The sequence below is a fragment of the Falco peregrinus genome, chromosome 1 (genome assembly GCF_023634155.1).
Source record: "Falco peregrinus isolate bFalPer1 chromosome 1, bFalPer1.pri, whole genome shotgun sequence".
Classification (NCBI taxonomy): Eukaryota; Metazoa; Chordata; class Aves; order Falconiformes; family Falconidae; genus Falco; species Falco peregrinus.
Genome location: NC_073721.1, coordinates 77,102,772 through 77,126,544, shown reverse-complemented (window position 1 = coordinate 77,126,544; position 23,773 = coordinate 77,102,772). Strand labels below are relative to the sequence as shown.

General features: G+C 37.3%; 1 protein-coding gene across 9 annotated transcripts in view; it reads right to left on the bottom strand.

The window, feature by feature from the left end:
* The window catches only part of GPHN (gephyrin), a 297,031-nt gene that overhangs the window by 108,196 nt on the left and 165,062 nt on the right, over nucleotides 1-23,773 (bottom strand). For all 9 annotated transcript variants that reach the window (XM_027777278.2, XM_013305412.3, XM_027777280.2 and 6 more), the window contains 2 exons: nucleotides 8,893-8,987; nucleotides 3,835-3,901 (listed from right to left, as the gene is read on the bottom strand). In XM_027777278.2, the coding sequence (XP_027633079.1) occupies nucleotides 3,835-3,901; nucleotides 8,893-8,987 (162 nt within the window). The remainder of the gene's footprint in view (nucleotides 1-3,834; nucleotides 3,902-8,892; nucleotides 8,988-23,773) is intronic.

The following is a 23,773-nucleotide window of genomic DNA, read 5'->3' as shown; positions in this document are numbered from 1 at the left end:
AAATTTTCATGAATACATAATACAGAAACCAGTTCACAGCAGCTGGCAGAATGCTAAAAAAACGCAGACTGAAAACATTAACTCTACCTCTGCAGGGATATTAGCTTCAAATCATTCCTATTATATTCCTTCAGAATTAAGAGAACAATTCATAAGGGTTTTCATAATTACAGTTCTATATAATTATATCCCTTTTTTTTATTTATGGACTTATCCAATATACTGGAAGAATGACAAAGTATACCGATGTTTAGTGTATATAAATAATACAGATATAATATAGATATAACTTTATGTAACTCAGAAAAAATATTCATAAAGAATCCATTTTTCAAACCTCTTCTTACTCTATGATCTTAAAAACAATTAGAAAGTTTATTTTGTATGGCTGGAGAAAGCAAAAATGCAGACGCCATGTAACTGTTCTTGTTCTGTAATGGGCATGCATACATACAGCTACCTCTGCTGCTAAAATATGCTAATATTTCCTCAAATCAAAGAGGGACCTCAGGACATCACACACTGCAGCCTCCTAGTCAGATCAGGGTCAATATGAAATTCAGACAGGATGCCGAGTGCTTTGTTCAGCAAAGTCTTGAAAAAATCCAAGAACAGAAAATCCACAACCCTTCCTGACAACCTGTTTCAATGCTTAATTACCCTTAAAGTGATTTTTTTCTTCTTTTCTTTTTATCCAGCTGGAAGCTACCTTCTTCAATTTATGACTATTGCCTCTCATCCTCCTCTCAGGCACCTCAGTAAAGAGTTTTCTTCATGTCATTTGAGCAGACTGCATATAAAAATCAAATTATTGGAAAATGATGGCAGGGTCACACGATTGCCATGGTAGTGCAGTCAGGCAACGTACAAGTTGACTGACAGAGAAAGCTGACATTTATTCCTTTTGTTGCACTTCATTTTCGGTTTTGTCTGAAGCATAAGGAAGATCTTAAAAAATGTATTCCAACATTTTAAGAGCATCCAGAAAATAAATATTTTGCAAATAGATACTGTAACAAGTATTTGCAATAAATAAAAATGACTATGTAAACAAAATAAAGAGCAAACTATCCATCAGAAATTACTGGAGTTTACATAAACCATTCTGTAAGTCAAAAACATGACTCACAAACACTGTATTTCCTCAAAGCTTCTAAATAGGAACCTACCTTTCAGTCGCTCCTTTAAGAGTAATGAAAAGTCTACTTCATAGATTTATAAATTCTTTAAACATTCAATTTGGCACTCTGAAGAACTGGAGTAAACTGGATGAGCATAAGATGCTGTATATAATGAATATATATTATAATATATTTGTAAACAAAATAATTATAATTTAACTGCAAACCTCAGAGTTATTGTGCCTCCACAGCATTATTTTTAAAATACTGAAGCATACAACCATCATTACTTCAGTAAAAAAGCAGACCTCAAGTAAGTGCTAAACAAGGACAAGTTGTGAACTGACCAATAATAATGAAAAAGTACATTAATGATTAACCCATTAGAGAAGCATGTTCAGCACTCCTACCACTGAAATAAATGTCTTACTGGCTTGACTGTTGATGAATAGGCTCCCAATAAGTACTCTCATGTCATTTGTAAATCTCATCGTTTTAGGCGACTGTTAGTAAAATTATGAAAATTGCCACAGACTCACTGACTTCAATGAGCATCTGGTAATTTCACACGTTGCCCTCTTTCATAACCTTAAATAGCTTTTGCAAAGCTAAAAGAAAAGAAACCAGACCAGAACAACACAAAAATGGAAGCATTCTACAGATCTTGGTTCAGTGGTACACACCACAGAAATGGTCTATGGAGAAAACACTTTTGGCATGCATTGTGTCCATTTTTGAGATGAAGCATTTATGCTGCTGCTGTTTTCTATTGATTTTTTAATATTTTATTAATGAAATACATATATACTGCAATTTCACAGCTTTATAGAAGCTTCTGGTATGATTGTATTAATACAATAGAAAGGAAATCAGCAAGTCATAAAAGAGAGAAATGAGAGAAATTCCTGGTAACAACCGTCCTATTTGGTTCCCAAGATCCCATTATGGAACAATTTTCTGTACTGTTCATCTTCAAAATCTTTACTGAAATCTGATAGATTAAAGAAGTTTCATATTAGAATAAATTGTGAACAGAGAGTATCACCATGACAGGAACAAATAAATCTGTTTATAAAAAGCTTCCTTGTATAATGAAATCATATGACATTTTTTTCTTTTCCAGCAAAAATTTTTTTATATATCAAACTATTGTTAAATTACTTAATAACATTTTGTCATTTCTTTTCCTCATCCTCTTTCTATAATTTACTTACTCTCTCAGTCTGAATGCCTCAGGGCAGAAAATGACAATTTTTTCTGTACCTAGCATGTTAGGGGTGCCACTGAACACAACAAAAAACATTAGAGAGTGTAGGCTTTTCTATCTCTTGCATAATTCAACAAAAGAAGTATAGATTTCTGAAAAAAAATCTTCTTACTGGAGTACCAGGTCTTTAAGATGTGCAGCCATGTACATGCATATGACTTCCCGCTCCTAACCGGAAGACTCGCAAGTCGGTATACTCCTGCTCCACCATCCTCCAATGCTTGTTGCATGTTTTAAAGGCTTTTTAATTTCTTTTCAATTAGAGTGCCTCATTAGATTTCCTAAAAAGGCTCTAAGGAATGGTGGAATCATAGGAGTGCTTGCTGAGTCCTTGAACTGAAACAAGTAGACAATGTATCTGAAAACCTGTGATGGCTGCTTAAGATAATAGTATTCAAAACATTTCCTCTTCAATTTCCAGGTGACAGCTCACATAAACATTCTTTATTTATCTCCAGAGACTTCAAGCAACAGTGACTGCAGGGCTGTGCTGCCAAACACATTAGTACTGTCTCCTCTGTGAATGGGTCCTACTGGGTCAGAAGACGCTGATGAACTGCCGAGTATGCATTTGTTAGAGGCCAGAGGTAAAGACATTTTTTAACAAGGCCACTGACGTAGCCTGAGCCCTGGAGAAATGTGTTGTTGTGATTGATGGGGGATCTACCTTATCAGTTTTGTATCAGGTTGTACAGCCCACCATGCAGTGAGCAGTATTTGTGTGGAGAAGGCTGTTTTTCTGGACCTATCAGCCAACCATACAGAAGAGCGAGCACTGGAGAGATCTAGCCTTACTAACACATGCCAAAAAAATTCCTCATGATGTTTAATTGTGCTTGTCTTGGCTTTACAGTCAGAAAGTAAGCATGAATAAAAACATAAAGCCTTACTCCTCTGTCCAAACTGAGACAAAAGGCATGAAGAAAACAAACTGTATAAAGGCTGTAAAGTCATACTCATATCCAAAAGGTTTTAAAAAAATCCTAAAACTCTAAAAAATTGCATTCCTTTTTCTCCCCTCTTGCTGACTAAAACAAGGACTGTTCATACTCCATCAAGTTCTAACATACACTACGGCCTTCCTCTTACTTCTGTGTGAAATAGAATGCTTTCTTGAAAGCTGTAAATAACACAGGGATCAGGTACAGGCTGGCTAGAGAAGGAAGAAGTGTAAGAGACCATCAGACTCTCCATTAGCGCTGCCTGCTACAGTGAGTGCTCTCTGGCACTCCATGTAACGCTGTCCTGGTCACACAGTACCTTCAGTCAGATCTGAACTGTATCATCCCTGACTGAGAGTGATGAAATATAGTGCTTCAGTTATAGAAATATGCATTTCAATTCACTTTTGTAATATTTGTTGAAATGGGTACTCTCTACCATTCAGAGCAATGAGAGCTACTCATCATGGGTCCTCAGTAGCACATCAGTAAGAACACTTCTTACCTGTGACCCCTTCTTGCTACCTGGCAGATTAATTATAAGAGTTTTCCCTCTGATTCCACAAACAGGTCTGAAAAGAAAGAAACCCAGAGTGAAATCCTTGTATGCAACCTTCTCCGCTGTAGAAATAAGAACAGAGCATTTAGGATAAATTCTATTATTTACCAGAATTTGTAAATTCAGTTTCCAACATCTAGAAATATTTGCTGATCATGTTCTCATAAAACAGCTCAGGAGAAGCTGAGCTGAAAAAGCATCAAACAAGGCTGACAGATTCTAACATTTAATTGACAGTACAAACACTGACTAGATTTCCATCTCTTTTAGATCTATTTGTTCCCTTCACTCTATTGTTTACTTGTATCCAATACATTCTTTGATAAGGGTGCCTATTTGCTCATACACATGGTTCCTTTGTAACACAATTGATAGTGGCAAAACTATTTCCCTTGCCAGGTAAAAACACTAAGTCATGCTGGTTGCATTAATTCAAATGTGTCTTATTTTTTTATAAAATATGCAATATAAGAAAAGCACAGAGGGAAGCAATTCTCAAGTGAAAATTGCACTTATGTAATTAATATGTAATTTTTCCAATCAGTCTTTCCTCCCCCCTCAAAAAAAGAGACAAAAACAGCTACCAGAGATGAAAGATTTTATTTTATTTTATGTCTTTAGGAAATTCTTTTGGTGTTGATGCAGGGCTGAACTTAAAACACCCAAGTGCTGAATGCTTTCTGCTGTTCAGAGTTTGCCTCTTCCTCCTTTTAGCTAAATATTTTTTTTAAAAAAAACAAGTACTGGATTTTGTCTTGAGTTTGTAAAGAGTGCTTCCTGTTTTCTCCACTGTTCATGAAACCAATGGTGAAAAATCCAGGGCTTGGATATAACGAGAAGAAAAAAATAAAGGACAAAAACCAAACCACAAAGATACAGAGGCTACAGTTGAGATAAATTGCATAACAATCTCTTTAACAAACACACACATGAGCCATAAGTGAAAACAGAATAGAAAAGAAAATAATTTCTTGATAGGTCATTACCAAAAATTTTGAGCCAAAGGACACAGTTTGTGGGGTAGCCAACATCCCTCGATTTCTTCTTATAGAAACAATTCTTAGTGATTAATGTTATTTATTGGTAGCATGGCATTTTCTAGCAGGGTGGCAAGTATTCCAGTGACAGCTGTCATAATGCTCACAATGAAATAGCACAGAGACTATTTTTGTGCCACAAAATGACCTTTTGATACCACAGTCAAGCCAGCCTGAAGAAAAGTCTTATTTTCAGCTGGCAGTTTGAATATTGCCTGACTCTAGCCTCTGGTTTCCCATACTCACTTCTTGCACACTATATACCCTCAGTCAAGGTATTTGTTGTTCTAGGTAGTTGAAGAATGTGCTACTGCAATACAAAGATGAAGCACCTGAGTTAAAGAAATGTGCTCATTCACTCTTGTTGCAGGAGCCAAATCTGCAAACTTGATCCAGAAAAAGCCATATGTGGGATACAGTTTGTGACAGATTCAAAATAAAGAAATAGGAATTATCCACAGAGGAATTAAAAAGAGGTGGAATTGTTTGGCAGATAGCTCCTTTAATAATCTTCTTGGCTCTTTGATTCTGCTTTAAATAGCTTCAAACATTATAAGCTAAATGGCCTGTACAACCAACCAATAATAAAAAAGGACTAAACCAGCAGCCATTCTCAAAGATGCAAGTTTTGGCTGCCAATAATCACATCCAGTGGCTGAAGACAGAAATCGAGCTGCCAGAAATTTCTCAAGAGCATGCAAAAGTAAGAAAAAGTACCCAAGAACTGAATGGCTTGCAAAAAAATAGTGTGTGTGCTCACCACATAAAAGCACACAAAATATGCATGTTTTCTGGTTAATTTGAGACATAAATTAATGATATTCCTCCAAATGTAGAACAGTTCAGGGTGATCCTGTGGGTCTCATGTTATCCTCAGCCTTGTGATGCAGCGGACAGAAATTTTAAGAAAAAACAAAGCCGCCTGAGAAAGAAGAATACAAATACAAGTAAGGGAGTGGAAGGAAAAACAGGGGTGGGAGAAAGAAAAAAAAAATGGGTGTGGGAGGAAAGAAATAGATGTCTGATTCAGAAGTTGTAATGGAGAACATGATCTCTTTGGGAAAAAAAACATGATCTCCTTGGGGAGAAATTATGCCAGTAAAAGCAGAATAGATGGGCATGGAGGCAGAGTGCTTTAAAAAACCTCAATAAAGACTGGCATGGCATGGGTAGTTGACAGGTGAAGGGAGAGGGAACAGGTAATTCTGGGACAAGGACAGTTTTGGAAGCTCACAGGGAAGAAAAGGAAACACTTTCAGGAAAGACTCTGTGATGCTCTTAAGATACTCCCTGCTGGACCTTGGGACTGAATCTGAACTATGAGAGTCTCGCTGCCCCTCATTTGGTGTACATATCTGTGACTCCAGTCTACAAAAGAACTCACCACTTCCTAATGCCGGCCCATAGTCAGGGAAAGAGTCTATAACTTCTAAGAATGTTTAAAAGTTCATGTGATAAAATTCAACACAATTGACCTAACATTTCCAAACCTGCAGGTGACTCATAGAAGTGTCAGCTTAATACTGCATAACGGAACCTTTGCTTTTGTTTTTGAAAAGTCAAAGAAATTACATGCAAAATTATGCATCAGAACTTTATTTCAAAATGAAATCAATGAGAAATATGCTTAGGAAAATTATATTTCATGTTAAATACTTTGAAAAATTCAGATCTACATTTCTGTGTACCTATAAATTAGTGTATGTTTTTGACCTCTCAATGTGTGCCTTCATTCTCATTGTAAGGGGGGGAATTATAAAACCATTTCAATTTGCAGAATTTTATATGAAAATATATTAACAATTTATGTCTTAGAATAACAAATGATGCGAGAAAAATCCCAGAGGAGTGAGTCTGCATTCAAAGAAGATTCTGAATAGACCACCAGAAGTGATATAGGACAACCAAACCGAAGAAAAGTAAATGTCCTTCCTTCACCTTAAGCACTTGCAGAGGAATTCTACAAAAAAAGTAACCATAACATACATGTGCTTCATGCAGAACTGAGATTGCACAAGAAACCATAATGTCGTCATTTTGTAATTTTTATGTACGATCTGACTTTATGATCTGAACAGCGTTATAAAAATCATGGCGTTTTGCACACTGACTGCTTTTAGGCCCGAAGTAAAAATTTTCACTGGGAAATTTTTTAAGGTCTAACATGTTTGCATGCAGTATCTTTGTAATGGTATCTCCCCCTACTGTTGACAATTACTATTAAATGTGACTGTGTTTAAGGGACATTTTCTTTCTATGTGGACAGAAGGTTCAGGCTGCAATCCGTTTTGGTTCCACTACCATTACAACATCCTTCCACCCATCCTCATCACACCACACCCTAAATCAAACTATGTAGTGTCATCTAAATGGCTATCCTTTTCTTGATCAGAAATGGAACAGCTACATTAACCTTTCCTCTCCTTGTGGTATCATTCTGTTATCCCTTCCCTTCAGATAAACACAAGCTATGACATAAAAACAGTATCAGATTAAAAAAAATGAAAATACTTGCTAATTTGGACAGAATCTGAAGGTGTTAACTTGGTAATGTTGCCCTTTCAGATATGTGATGCATTTTATGAAAAGTTTTAAAACACCTTGTCAAATCACTTAAACCTCTTACCTAATTGTCCTTTAAAAACAGAAGTATCAATACAAAGTTGCAGATCTGAAAGTTCCTTATTTCTTCTATCATAGAATCACAGAATCATTTAGGTTGGAAAATACCTTTAAGATCATCGAGTCCAATCATAAACCCAGCACTGCCCAGTCCACCACTAAACCACATACGCTAAACACCACATCTACATGTCTTTTAAGTACCTCCAGGGATGGCGACTCAACCACCTCCCTGGGCAGCCTGTTCCAATGCTTGACAATTGCTTCCTTTCAGTGAAGATATTTTTCCTAACAGCCAATCTAAACCTCCCCTGGCACAACTTGAGGCCATTTTCTCTTGTTATCTGGGAGAACAGACTGACACCCCCTCGCTACACCCTCCTTTCAGGTATCTGTAGAGAGCAATAAGGTCCCCTTTGAATCTCCTTTTCTCTGGACTAAACCACCCTGGTTCCCTCAGCAGCTCCTCGTAAGACTTGTGCTCCAGACCCTTCACCAGCTCCGCTGCCCTTCTCTGGACACGCTCCAGCACCTCGATGTCCCTCTTGAAGCGAGGGGCCCAAAACTCAACACAGGATTCGAGACGCGGCCTCACCAGCATGATTATTTTCTTGTTATACCCGCATTAAATAAAAGACCTGTAACAGCCATTGTTTCTTAAGTTACCTTGAAATAATGTGCAAGCACAAACTAACTTCTGGAAGGTATTGATATTACTAAGTCTATCGTAGGTAAAATGAGGTAAAATTGAAGGAACAAAATAAAGATCAGCTCCAGGAAAAAATACGGGATAACAAGAGATGTCACTGATAAAAAGAGAAACAACGGGCAGAAAATGTTACTAATTATTCAGTAGGAAATACCAAACTCTAGAAGTTAAAGTACTATATCTGAAACTATGGGTTAAAATGCCATTTAACTTATTTAGACAGCTTCTGCTGAAACTGGAATAAAAGCAATATCAAAACATTTGTACTTATCAAAGATTATTTTTTTTTTAGCTAAACAAGGCATTTTAGTACTTGGTGAACAACATATAGAAGAATTCTTCATACACCACCAAAATGCCACAGCTCTAGGATAAAAAGACAGTTAACAGCATACATCAATATCACTAATAACCTGGCACAGAAAATACAGGTGGGTACAATGTCTAATGGAGACAACAAAGGGAATTAAATGAAAGAATGTAATTAGCATTCCTGGAATTTGGCCACATCTCTGAAGATAACACTTCTAGCCTTGTAACAATGGCAAACTTCAGTTATTTGGGTACAGTCATTTCATGACAATGTGTATTTCTAAAGAAATAGTTCACTTCATATTATGAAGGAAATAGTCTTACCTAGAGAGCATGCCCAGAGGAGTAACATTAAGTGATCCCATCAGCATTGCCAGGGCCATCCCTGGGGCTTCTCGCTCTATTACTTCTTTAGTGGCCTGCAATCAAAGATTAAATAGCAAAGTGAGTGAAGAAGTGCAAGGACAAGAAAAGTATGAAACCAGCTAAAATTTGGGTAAGAGTATCTCCTTTTTCTGTTTCTGCCAAGAGACGTCGTTGCTACATTCTCAACACTGAAATATGTTAAAGAAATTTATCTCGGTTGTATAAATTAGGGAAAGACAAGGGGTTGGGAAGAAGTGTTAGCTGTACTGTAAAGACCCCTATAGAAAATGTTACAATTCAGGACTCTATATGTATAGGAAATGTTAACCAACATCACATAAGTAACAACAACTCCCTCTAACAGAAAGGAAAAAAATGTTTGGGAATAAGCAAAGAAAGACCAAATGTAACTGACTTCTCTTCCTCATCAACCTCATATGCATTTTCCTGTTGAGATTTTCCCAGGCATGAGAAGGGTGAATCAGTCTGTGCAGAATACAGAAAACAAAATTTGCAAAGGGAAGCCCATGTAGCAGGCAGGCAGGAAAGTAGTACAATGGTAATGACAATGGCCAGAGGCTGAGGCCTTCCCTTTTGATCATGTCAGCAAAACAGCAGTTCCAAACAGGATGGTGGCTTTTATTCACAAGCGGTCCATATGCAGTGGGCATCGAGAAGCCTGGAAGCAGAGTCTGAAAGTTCTTGTCTTTTTAGTCCTTTTTCCACACAGGGAATGAGATGGAAAATTATTTTTCTGGGACGTGCACAACCTTTTGTCCTTACTTCCTAACACAAATTTTCTCAAACACAATCCATCCAGTCTCCCAACCTCTAACTTTATTAGGACATAACACCTCAAAGGCAGGTTATAGCCCTACCCTCCCTTCATTTCCCTCACAGCAGTTGCTTTCCAGTGAATCATCTTGTTTCATGTTCTGAAACAAGATTCTAAGTTATTTGGCACAACTAAAATGTTAGTAATGCTCATAAAACTGTGAAATTCATTGTAAAACATCCAGCCAAAGTACAATGCTTTGATGGTACAGCTATCAAAATAGTAATAGAGAAGCACATCTTAAATATACACACACTCTGAATAACCTAAATTTTCTTGACAGTTTGAGATAGCAAAAGAATAAAACGGAAGAAAACCAGACAAATTATTTTGTGGGAAAGATTAAAATATAAATCATATCCTTGTACTTTTGCAAGTTCCTAGTTTACAAATAGGAAAACAGAGAAGAAAAATGATAGAATTAATCCAATGGCATCCCTATAAGAAGGATCCAGGAGTCCTATACTAGCTATACAGCTAAAATGCTTACAGGAAGCAATAAATAGAACGGAAAAAAAATATCTCTGAACAGCACAGATATTCAAGTGCCCATATTCTCAAACACTGTCACAAACACTTAGCATATTTTAAGGGAATATGTTAGTATCAGATGACATCAGACACAGCTACCAAGTAAACCTTCAGATCTTTGATTAACAAGCAAACTTGGTATGTGCTCAGCTGTGGGAAGCAGGAACTTTGGTTTATATAAAACCAAGCAACTTTAATTTCATAGCTGACACCATAGTCTCTTTTATTTCAAGCATAGTGTCTATGCTTGAAATCTATCTGCCATCCTCTACTCAGAAACAGAAAAGACATATACATACAACCCAGTGACTGTATTTCTACACAGGGGAAATGAGAAGAACCAGGTTAGGAATGATTAGACAAAACTAAAACCTCTCCACTGAGGGAGATTGCCTAAAGATATCTGCTGAGGTATTAAATTACCAATCACATTAAAAATTCTTAAGACTATACAGAGACCTGATGATTTTTTACAGTGTAGAAGAAAAAGGCATTGCAATAGTAAAGGGACACTTTGCTGACAATGAAAAAGTTGGTGAAATGTGGAATTCCCTGTGTGTGCATACATAGTAAGTCTGTATCTATGCCTTTTATTTTCAGCTAATACCATGCTTCAAAGCTATTCAAAACTGGTTTTAAATATAAAGTGCATTTTGAGATTTCTTTTTTGCCCTTGAGCACAGTGACACTTTGAAGATATCTTAAGTAAAAATTCTCAACAGGCTTCAAAGGTAGTACAAGATGCAAGAGAGTTCCATAAACAACAGTCCTGCAGCTCAGGGAGTCCTGCAATGAAATTCAAGTCCATTCTCCAACTTCACAAGAAAAATGACCTTCACAAAATATCACTGCTAACAGGCAATGTGATTATTAAAAATGTATAGACTAAGCAACAAAATCTGAAAGGGCAGAAAGTCCACACAGCAGTAGATCCCTCAACAAAAGTTTCTAAAAATACTTGTTTCAAAATACATATGCTTATTATTTATTACTGCAGGCAGACTTCTAGAAACAGGGGAATGCTTCCTGTTTTCATATTTGCAGCTTGACTGGGTGGATGTAACCAAAAAAGGCTGCTGCTAAGTAAATGACTTTTACAATGACATCTGCTCTTGAAATCAGCCACTGGAAAGTCCACTCTTGGGATGTCCTCACATAACATGACTTAAAATGTGCAGTGTGCAGGAACTGAAATCACCATCACACTAGGAAGCAGCTCTTCATTAGTTATACATAGATGAATGAAATCAGCAGTGCCACAGTGATGTGCAGACACTTTGTGTCTACCTGTAACAACTACTCTTTGTTTCAGCTAACAATGTACTAAAGTGCTGGTGGCCAGGTTTTCTAATACTTCTTTCTGGTTTGAAGGAAGAGTGGAAGAAAATGTCAAAACTAGATTTTCATCTGTGCCCAGTTCAGGAGTTACTTGTCTGGTACCAACACCTACCTGCATGCATAATGTTAAAAGAATTAGTGACTCAGCACCTTCACACTTTACTAGTATTCTAGCAAGACTGAATCAATTTGTTAAACTTCATTTCATGGGTGATTTTTTTCTTGGTAGTCTCACCATCAGCCAGCTTTTGCCTGCTGCAGGGGGCCATAGTGTTGGCACACAATGAATCACAGATCAAGGCTCTTGCCCCTGGCTTTCTTAGAACAATGACGACACTATTACATGGGCAGAAGCAGGGAAAAATGACGAGGAGATTTCATTCACAGCTGTCACACTGATGCCTTCATCAGTACTGGAGCCATACACTGATTTCTCAAACCTGAAGCTGATGATTATACAAAAAGCAGGTGGACAATACCAGAGTAAATTTGCATAAAATACTAAAATGACAGCAACAGAAGTATCCTCAGTTTCTTCCGTGTAAGGTGGTAGTGCAAAGAAGTCAGACAGACACAAGATGGAGGTGGAAGAGAGGGGTTCCACACACGTTTAAGCACTTGAAGGTAAAAGCAAAAAATCAGGAGAGAGACAGAAATGCAGAAAGGCCAGTTTGGAGGCTGCAAAGAAAGGAGAGGTTTGTAGTTTAGGCAGGAGAGGGGAATGTGAGAAGAAGGAAGCGTAAGAGGAAAGTCAGAATTGCAGAGAGGCAGTCCAAGCAGCAGGATTGTCAGAAGGGCAGGAATGAGAGTAGAGCAAGGGAATGGAGTGGGATGGGGAAAGGACTGCACAAGGTGGCTTGGCCAGACAATACATGAGGGAAACGCAGAAGCAAAAAGGAAGACAGCACACGATAGAAGTGCCATGCTCTGGGGGAACCAGAGAGAGACAATGGGAATGAAATAAAACAGTAGTTTCTACTCCAGAGAGGAGAAGCACAGACTAACAATTAAATAAATATTTCGCAAACTATTCAAGACTTACTAACAATGTCTATGAGAGCAGTTCTTTTTATATTTCATTGCTATATGAATAAATGCGATTTATTTTAAAACACATTTTCGATTGTTTTCAAAGTGCCTTTTTATTGTAGTTAGGGCATTATGTTCCCAAACCAACTGATATATTTTTAGATCTTTGACGTAGTTGTAGTTGCTTAACAGATGGCTCACTGCCAAATGGTTTCACCGAATTCTCTGCTGCTTCACTGCCTTTCTTTGCCTCCATTTAAATAAAGTTAGTTCAGTTCCTAACCTGTGGAAGTCCTCCCAGGCAGCTTCTGGAAGACATACCCACTGCAGACTGATTTAATTAGAAGACCTAGGACTACTCTTCCTGAAATGTTCAGAAACTCCTTATCTTTGTGTTTCAGGTATTAAGCATAACAGAGTTTGACCTTAACAGTAAGTAATGATCTGAGACATATCATATAATCTTCAGCAGTTTTGGGACAGTAACGTAGTTTTATCTCTTCAACTAAAATGCAAATACGAGACTAAGAAGTCATAATAAATTCAATTAAGATGACCGAGATTGTCTTTGTTGAAAATACTATTTCTGTTGAAAAAGTTTAAATCTATGACTCTGCATATCATAAAGCTATTTATGCAAATTAATGGTCAAATTAGCAGATAATTTATATTTAACAGACTACAGAATTAGCATAGATGACATTTTATTACCTATTTGAGCTTTCCATTGAAAGCGGATGTCTTGGAAGGGCCTAACCAAAGAAATACCTATATGCCCTCTGCAACAGAGCTCACAGACCACAGTCAAACCTGAGAAGACTGGAGAAAGAACTATGGAGACAGATCAGTCAAATATGCAACAAAAACATCAGTCACATCTGTCAACCAGTTGTGTAAGAAGTGTATGCTTTAGGAACAAAAATCGCATCTCTCAGCTCAGAGATGAGATATCTTCAAGTTATTCAGTACACCTCTGCTGGAGAGAATACGTGTACCCGTAATTCCTATTCACAAGTCAGCTATTTCAGCTTATTGTCTACTTCCATACTCTTTATTTTGCAGGGAAGAAAACAGAGCTTACATGGAGCTAGACTGATTAGAACTTCTTGCCTAAAAATCACTTATCTGCTTCTTCTCTTAGTACAGTAAGAAATACAGGTTGCAGAAATAGAGGTGTCAGGCACACATAGACACATACTGAGAGCTCTTCCAGGCTTTTGCAGATTGTTTTACATAAAATAAAAAAACCTCATATCTAAACATATTAGGGTGGCTTACTCTATCGCCTTTTGCTCTTGGCAATGGTCAGCTTGGTACATATTCCTCCAATAACTGATCTGATTACATGTTCTGTTTCCTTTTCTTCTCCCAGCTCAAATCTACTAACAGCCAAAAGTGGATTAAACCCCGACTAATGTAACCAACTAAAAATGAATGCTACAAGCTGATGTATCTGCATGCACCAATAACACAATTTCACTGACAATAACTGCAGAACGAGAATGCTCATTTGAAGTTTGCTTGCACTCAGTGTATTTGCAGTGACTCTGGCTGTCAGTGTCAGCACGATCCCAAATGTGACAGAATTATCCTACAGAATTTATCTTGAGGAGAAGCAAAAGTGTCACAGCAATAATAGCTGTTAGATTAGATTAAATACAGACTTTATTTTCTCGGCTTCTCCCCATATCCATGATTCCTTCTGCCCGTACCTTGCATCCTCCAAACTCCCTCACTCTTCACTGGGATCCATCGTGCCATTTAGTGAAACTTAACGCCTATGGCATGAAGAGACTCCAATGCCAGAAGCTAATTCCATGTCCTTCTTGTTTATAAACCGAATCTGCAAACAATTCTGTCAGTACAATTCCACTGTGTATATGACCATAAAAAGCAACTGGCTGGCAGAGGTACCTCTAACAATACTCAGTGACTTATGGATGACCAAGACATAAATATATTTAATTTTTAATAGTTGGACCCCAATGATAGTTATTTTTGTAAACAAAGAATTTCCTAAGTGTATATTTGTTAATAAAAATTCTGTTATTTATTGTAACTTTCCTTAGAACAACTTTTCTTTAATTGAAATCAAACGATAATCAAAAGATTTACTTCATAACACTCAGTTTCATTTTTACTTACAGATTGCAAAATATTTTGTGGAAGATGCTTCACACTTTCATACACAATAAAGAAGCTGAAAATGTAACTTAATATACCAGAGGAAGCAACATTGTGGAATCTGTAACTTGTTCCTGCACCTCTGTAGGTCTGTATCTGAGTTTTGAGCTAAATCTGATTACATTTTGCATAAGCTCCACAGATCAGTGACTGGACTGCCTCATTTGCATAATAGACATTTTAATGAAATTGGTGCAGCTGGCAACAAAACCATGTACATCTTCTAAATACCACTTCTAATATACATTGTGTTAATAATAATTTTTTTAATCCTCATTTCTATTAAGATAGTAAATGTTTACAAAATATTTATGCCTCACAAGCTTATCTTAATTTTATGGTACTGCCCACCCCATACCTTGTCATAAAACCAATAGAACCATCATGTTTAAAAACAGCTAATCAAACATACAAAACACTTACTAAATGCTTTTCTGCACTGTGAGGAATGTGTTTAGGCTCTATGATGTATGCAGCTCACCAGATGCAGTATGTTACAGCTCTATAATGGTATGTGTGAAGCCAGTTGCAAAAGGTAGAGTATTTGCAAAGGTGGACAGGTTAGGAGGATTAGCTTGTTAAAACAACAGCTGGAAACAAGCCACTGCACTTGCTTACAAAGAAGGGTCAGGTGCCTACTTCCTTCTCCAGCCCCCCTGCTCACTTGCAAACAGCAGCACTTCCCATTTGAATCCACTTCACGTAAGAATGAATCCCTTGCTTTTCAACAGAAGTAGTATAGCTGAAGACTTGCTGGTAAAGGTAGTGAGACCACTCTGCTATTACAAAAGCACTGTTAAAATTTTATCTAATAATCATTATTGTTCTTTGAAGTTTTCCGTCAGCTACTTCAAGTTGTTCTGTATTCAGTGTAAAATGTATAACGCAATCCAGCACAACTTGTGCAAAGTTTTTTAAAAACTGAAGTGGAACAAAATCTGTTAAGTGAAAAATTTTCTTCTCTGCAAATCACAGAATCATACAGAAGAAATGTGAGAAGTGAGTATCAATAAGAATATCTACAATATCTTAATAAAAGTATAAATAATAATTCTACAATTAATGTAACTGACAATGTAATAAGCTTTAGCTAACTATATAATAACTAGGGAGCACTGTCTCATTAAAAAAATAACCTTGTACACTGCTTCTGGTCATGCATACTATCTTCTAAACTATGTACCTATACCAAAGGAGAGTCAGGGTACAGTCAGTTTAATTTCATACAAAACTCGTGCCAAATTGTGTTCTTTGGAGTGTGTGTGTGTCAAGTACATTAATTAATGAGGTCTAGAAATACGTAATGGAAACAAACTTGTCACTTTTGCTTAGTTGTGATATTAGTACCTCGGGAAGAGAAAAGAGACTATTCCTCGGAGATCCTCATCAGTACACCTAAAGAATGAGGCCTCCAGGTAGAAATGTACGCTGCTTTCACTTAAGAACTTGCCCAGTTTCTTGGGCAGTGAAAGAACCACAAATTTTTACTTGCAATTTCACTTCTCTAAATAAATAATTTTACAATGTTTTAGCTCCAACACATTTGGTAGTTGGACTGAGATGTGGAACTCTTTTCTTTTGAGAATGTTGTCTGTTGTTTCCTCTCATTTGCTACCTTCTGCCAAAAGCAAACATTGTATATGAAATATTTGTACTCTGAAACTTCAGTCAGTTTTACCAGCCACGGGTAATGTAGCTCTTCCAAACAATTTCAGAACTCAAATCATCAATGTTGAAGATTAAAATAAAAAACCTTCCTAAAATACACCTTCTGCACTACAAAGGATGGACTACTGAGTGATAATTTTTCAAGTATATGCCACGGCAATAGAACAATTACAAAAAAGTAACTTTAACTTCTCTTAAGATTCCCTAAACAGTATCTTTACTCCCCAAGTAAATGATAAAGCATCTCTAATAACAGGTTTAAAGTACTCCTGCCATAACCTAAAAACTCATAGAAAGGATTCTTTTGTGAGACCCAGTGATGCAAATCATGTGTTCAGAGTCTGAATAGTTTTCAATTTAGGCACACGCAAATTATGCGTTCATTGGAACTGAACAACTGAACAGATTTTGAAAAATAAAGTGACTTGCTGTGCATTCTGTCAAACCATTTCCTATACAGGATTATTTAACTCCCGGCACAAAGAATATTGCTTTCCCAATTGGAAACAATTGGATGAAAAGGTTTCTCAAAGAGCAGACTTAAAGTACTTTGTTGAGACTGCTGCAGCACAGAGCACTGAAACGGAAGATAGATGAATTTCTAATCTACACTGAATGAGGAATATTAAATATATCAAGTTTATGTTTTCCTCTGGGATTTGACTACTATTTAATTAATGGTTTACAACACTTAATAACAGTTAACAAGATAACAAAATCCAGTATGAAATATTTATCTTTTATTTCACTGTTCCTAAGATCTTTTTGTATACAGTTTTGTATCCAAAACACCAGTTTCTTCCAGTTTTAGAAAACATTACAGTATCCTTCATGCACCAGCTAAAACCAGTTCAATCATTTATTGACACTACTCAGCTGTGACAGAGTAATGCTTTCACATTAATGCCATTTTGCATTGTTCAGACAAACTGTCAGTTTATGTCCTAACTACCTAACTCTTTACTTCAAAACTCTGACGTTCTAAAATGTAGGCATCTTTTCACTAATAATAGATACAGCAACATAGGTATATAAGCACTTCTTACACACACTTCTGATGTGCTTGAAGCACCAGACCATGTTGTGCAGAAAAATCTTTCTGCTTTCTAATAAAAATCACTGTGTCCAAACCTTTTCAGCAGACTGATTTTTATACTAGCAGCGGATCACTGAGAAAAGTGGTAGCTTTAACAACTGGTAAGGCAGAGGAATTTCTTAGAAAGGCACAGGAAAAAAGTTAGTTTGCTCTGTGTACTTAAAACGTACACAGGACTGAACTGCAAAAAATGCTAAGCAGCTCGCTATCACAGCAATGCATTCACACTCAAGAGAACAGCAACTACAAACACCATAGCTCTAAGCAGATTAACTTAAAGTAGAAAATCAGATGGCAATATTTCTATATAATGTATATGGATGATGGAAGACAGTAATTCAGAGTAACACAGAAATCATATGCATCTAAGGTAAGCTGCCCAATACCATATGTCTGATTAAATGAATGAAATAAAACCCCCCTCTTTTACAAAAAAGTTAGCAAGGAAAAGAAACAAAGACAGAAAATATTTCCAGGGAAAATATTAAGTTGTCTTAACAATGTGAAAGCTATTAATTCAGAAAACCCCACAAGTTCCAGCTAGGTTAGTAAATCATCTTTGTTACGCTTAAAAAAGTTGAAAGAAAACTACTGTTACACACTCCCTCTTGCCTGCTACGAGTGATGATGAGTTAATAGCAGCTTCTGAGTAAGATGCTGCAGGAAACAAAATCCCTAGGAGACAAAGACATCTAAAAACTTTTTGCCCTTCTCTGTTCTTATTCCAGGAAACACCAATGCTGAACAGCAGAAATCAGTAGAACTTGCACGAACTGCAGGAGAGTTTGAGAGAGATTGTGGTTTTAGGCCTTGCTGTTCATGGGGTAATTCTGTACACCACTGCACACATCAGCACTATTTGGTTCAGAAGGAAGAACTGGTCAGCTTGTAGAAAGAAGCAGGAATAACTCAATCAATTTTCACTCTTGAAAAGGGAGCTGTAGCCCAAAAACTCAGACAAAAAATATGATATGGTGCAATGTGCAGGCTTCATTCAGCTTCGAAATCCACAAAATCCACCACCTGAGTGAGGTACTTGACTGCAACAGTACACAATATAAAGCTTGTTTCATAAACACTACAGTCTATCTGCAAATTATTAAAATAAAAAACCTAATTAAGGTATACAAATATTTCCTGAAAGAAAATAGTGAGGGTGGAAAAGACTATTTAGTCTTTAGACTGTTTAGACTATGATGACCTATGAGAGCAGTAACGCACTGATGAAACAAAAGTTTAGGTGCACTTTCAGCTAAAATTCCTGATCCACGAAATCTGACTTTTTCAAACTCCCGAGTGAAGTGAAAGAAGCTCCAGCAAATTCAAAATCTAAAACCTGGTTGGACAGAACAACAGAAAAAGGTATGGGGTGGAAAAATTCTGCAACAGTCATTGAAGAATGGATGACTGGGTCTTCTTCCATGTACAAACTCGGTGACGGCATCAGTTTAATTTACTAAGGAAATTCACTAACTTTAAGCCATGGATATTACCTTAGCAAGGAATCAGTTAAAACTGCATTATAACCATGTTAACACCTTTTCCTAGCCTGTACTCTAAAGGACATTTTAAGAAAAGGGAACCCAGAGGATGGAGTGTTTAAATCTTCCCAAATATATGTATCAAAGAAAAAAATCATAGGTTACAAATTGCGATGCTCAGAAGTAATCAACATAAAACCAGTATTGTCTTGCTTCTTACATCTGCTTGGTGTATCCATCTCCTCATTCTTCCAACAAAAGCTATTTACCCACTAAGTAAAGAGGTAACAGTAGAGAGGCACTGGAACTTACTCGGTATCAATACACCTTCTGCAAATCATTACATGAGTTGTGACAGCAAAAGCCTTTACTGCTGTTGTCAATGCATGAACCTAAATACATATGTTTTTTTAGAACAACATGTATCATCTAGAGGCATTTTTGTCTAAATTAACCAAGTAATTTTTTCAAACTGGATCCAGAAGCAACACAGAGACATAATAAAATCTGAATTCCAAGCAGATAGGAGTCAGTCAAGACACATTATTCTCAAAAGTATGGAAAACTTCAACTGAAACTGAAAGCAGTAATTAAAGGGATCTGGCAGTGGAACGCTTTCTGGAAATCCCAAGGGTAGCAAAATAATTATATAGCTGTCTGTCTTTTTGAGAGCAAAAGACCTGCATTAGTTAGGAATTTGTTTTCTTTTCAGAAACAACTGAAGAAATTAGCTGCTTGGATGGTACAATGCTGACTACCATCAGAAAGGATACCTTTAGAAAACAGAGAGGAATAAAGAAAGCAAACGGTAAAAAATGTTAATGAAATTTAAATACTGCATTGAAGTGAGGATACATGAAAAACACTCTCCTCAAATAGTATGTAGGATTTAGACACAGTAGTTCAGGAAATGACTATGAGATATGTAACAAGTTTTTTTAATCAGAGATAATAGGGAAGGAAAAGAGTCTAACAAGAGGAAATAAAATTGAGATACAGTAAGGTTGATAACAGGAAATTTAGTTATCCTGGAAAGGGAAACCCTCTGAGCTAGAAAGACTTGTAACTCTTTATGACTGTTCCAGAAGCTAATTTTTTGTTAAAAAGTACACAGGAGAGGCTAAAGTATACCTCAACAAAAACAAAACAAAACAAAGAATAAAACCCCCTAGAATAAAAGACAAAATAATGTTGTGCTGAATTGTTACAGTGATTTGACAGATATGATATTTCCAGGGCTTTGTATGCAAATTATTTCTTTAACCAAATTTTGACTCACTTGCAAGACAAAAATTACCAAGTGGTCTTTCAACTTAACATAGATTTTGGTTTTTAACTGATGAAAATATTTGTAGCATAACTTGATCACTGCAGATGGAAAACTGATTTACCTGGATACTTTACAGAGAAGCTGCCTGAGACAGCACTGCATCAATTCTTCGGCAGGTGTAACTTTCAACCAAGAAAATTCCATACATTCAAGAAAAAGCACTGTTTATTTTCCTCTAGTTTCTGATGCTTTTCTGCACTTGAAGTTTATAAAACCTGAATATTACTTGAAAACTAGTCATTTTCCTGAGGTTTTTTTTTTTTAAAAAAATATATTAAAAATAGCTAAAATGATACGAGGAAAAATGACTTATGGTTCTTGGGATAAGAAGTGAGTTGTAGCAGCATTCTGCAGCCCAGCAGTGCTAGAGTGCTTAGGGGGCTTCCTCCTCCCGTCCAGCATCTGATGTTACTTCTCAAACAACAGTCTAGGCAAGCAGAAAAGTAACACTGGAAGTTAAAGCTTGGAGAAAGAGAATTGCCACTAGATCTGTTCTTGTCACCAGACCCCTCAACAGCATGAAGCTGGTGGGAGGTGAGAGACTGCCAGCCTACTGTCTTTAAGAGTTCGCAAAGTTGTGGAAAAAAAATATGCTTGGAGAAGCAAGGGAGGGTTGGAAAGGCTGAGAAGAGAGAGGACAGGAGAGCCTAGGAGGCTGTAATGGAGTAAAGGTGGACATTCATGTCCTCCAGTTCCTCAGAGCAGAATACAAGTTTATTGGATTTTTAAAGGTTAATGTGAAAACTGGGAGAAGGTTCCTAGTGGCTCTTACTTGGAACATTGCTGTACTGGGAGCCATCCTCCACAGGGGCAAGCTGGTGTTGGGAGCATGGGAGCGAGGTGCTCTCCCACAGCAGCTCTTGGATTCGACAGCTGGTCTCACACAGGTGAAAGAGGCTACTCAAGGGATGCTGCCCTGCCTGCACAGTTAGACATCATTTAGCATAATTAGGGTATTTCTGAAGATAGCAAAAGCAGGAATATTATATTTGGAGGGACTAAAAGCTAAAGTTAAAAGAATATTACATACAATTATTTTAAGTGTAGGAAGAATTCATTATGAAATTATGACAGGATTAATTACGACAGAATATTCTCTCCAGTTCCTAGTTGGTACTAAATTCAAAAGAGCAAATAAAACCACAAACACTAGAAACTTTGACAGGGCTAGGAAAAGAGAGGTCAAGTGAGCTGAATTAAAAGAAGAGGCAGGAAATCCTGCTTCTTACTCTAAACTGTGACAATGATTTATTCCCTTACCATGGACCTTACAGATGTAGTCGAGTCCTTGTTCTTAATCTGTGACAGAGTGACAAAAGTTTTCTGTAAACTGGCAACTGACCATTCTTCCAGTACAGAAAGAGGAGTAAGCAGCAACTAGGACACAATGCGGTTTGGTAATGCTACACTGATCCAATGACTTTTTTTACTTTAGCTGGAACCTTGTGTTTTAAATTAAGAGCTCTGTAAAATTTATTTAGCTCCTTTGATCCACAGTGTTTACTGAACATAGCTCTACATTCAAACCTTAATCTTTCCGAGCCTCAGCAACAGATCGTTTTTTTTCCCCTGTTATCACCTACCTTCCATGGATTCTGAGAATTACCATAGGTAATATTAGTGATGTGTTTTAGTACTTAATTACTACTAAATATAATACTGAATACAGTATTACTGAACAGTAATATACCTGTCGAATGAAGTGATGGAAGCAAAGACTAAATACAACTCAGCTGTTTATTTTTATTGGTAAGGAGGGAAAGGGTTTTGAGCAGTTGTATGAAAAAGCTGGATGCTGGTACTGAGATCAGTTTTTGGCTGGTATGTTCAATTGAATCAGATCATGAAGGAGGCAGACAATATCTTTTCCTCATTCCTTACAATTCTTATTTTTTTCAGACTAGTGCATATTTAGAAATAAAATCTAGGCAGGTGGGCAGGACAATATGATAGAAATGCCAGGCATAAAAGCAAGTGAACAGGACAGCAAAAGAGCAAGTATCAGTGAGTAAGCAGACTCAAAGAGCAGTGAGGGGACACTATATTCAAGGATCAGGTGAAAAGCCAGGAGGAAAATGCCAGACATTCAGCAAGTCGATAAAGCAGTACCAAACAGTCAGCAGGTGTGCCAAGCAGCAATTCCGCAAAGTCAGCAGATGCACTCAGCAGGAAGATGATGCCAGGCAGTCGGAGCAGGAGACAGGGCAGTGGAAGGCACATGCCCATGTGCAATCAGATTGAAAGGACAATAAGGAGGCGATACATGCCGTTCAACAGATGGACAGGGCAATAGGTGGTCAGTGCCAAGCAATTAGCTGGTCAAGAGGTAATGCCAGACAGTCAGGCAAAGGGCCAAGATTTCAGGAGGACAATGCCACACAGCCAGCAGGTAGAGAGAATAAAAGAGAGTGGTGAATGCCAGGCAGTCCCCAGACAGTCAAGGCAGCAAAAGACCAAAGCCCAGGAATAATCAGACACGACTGTCAGCAAGGACAAAATATAAGCCTGCCAACCAATTGACAGGGCAGCAGGGTGGCAGTGCTTTTTCAGTGACTTAGGATACCACGAGTGAAACAGTCCCAAGAATCTAGATGCTCACCCTCTGGTAATATCATTAGATCAGAGTGAACCATGAAAATCCACAGGAGAATAGCACACAAATGGAAACAGCAGATGAGTCTGACCCTAGCACTTGGGGAGGCCATGGGACCTTCCTATAAAACAAAAATATGAGAATCCACAAGAAAACCAAACAAATGGGAAAAATGCATCTAAAAACTGTTTCTGATGATGATTAAAAAAGCAAAAAAATACTAGCAAAGAATTAGTTTGGAAATGATTGGGTGGGATTGAAGATGTTGCTTACCCCTCTCTGGAGCCCACATAATGGGAATGTTGGGAATTTCTGCAGCAGAAAAACAGAAGAGAAAAGGGATTTCTGACTCCCAGTTCAAGTAAAGCATGTCAATTTAGGACTGGGTAATCTCTTTGGGCAAAAAATAAGAATTCAGCTGAATCTTTGCCCATCCCCAGATACATGCCTTTATTGAGGTTTGCGAAAAATTTAAAGAAGCCCACATCACTTTCATCTCATGACATCCCACCCTTATTCCCCAAAACCACACTTACCTCTAGCACAAGGTGTATAAGAGGGGAAAGGGGATGGTCTTGTGAGCTCAATCCCATATCCACTGCAAAATAGCTTGTGAAGATGAACAGGAGTACCCATTAGCCAATGCCGGCCATTTGTGAGATAAACTGAAGTCATCATTAACTGTTACTCATCACTAGTGTATGTTGGTGTTTGAATTTGGCTTAGATACATCCACACTCTAATGAAGATAATT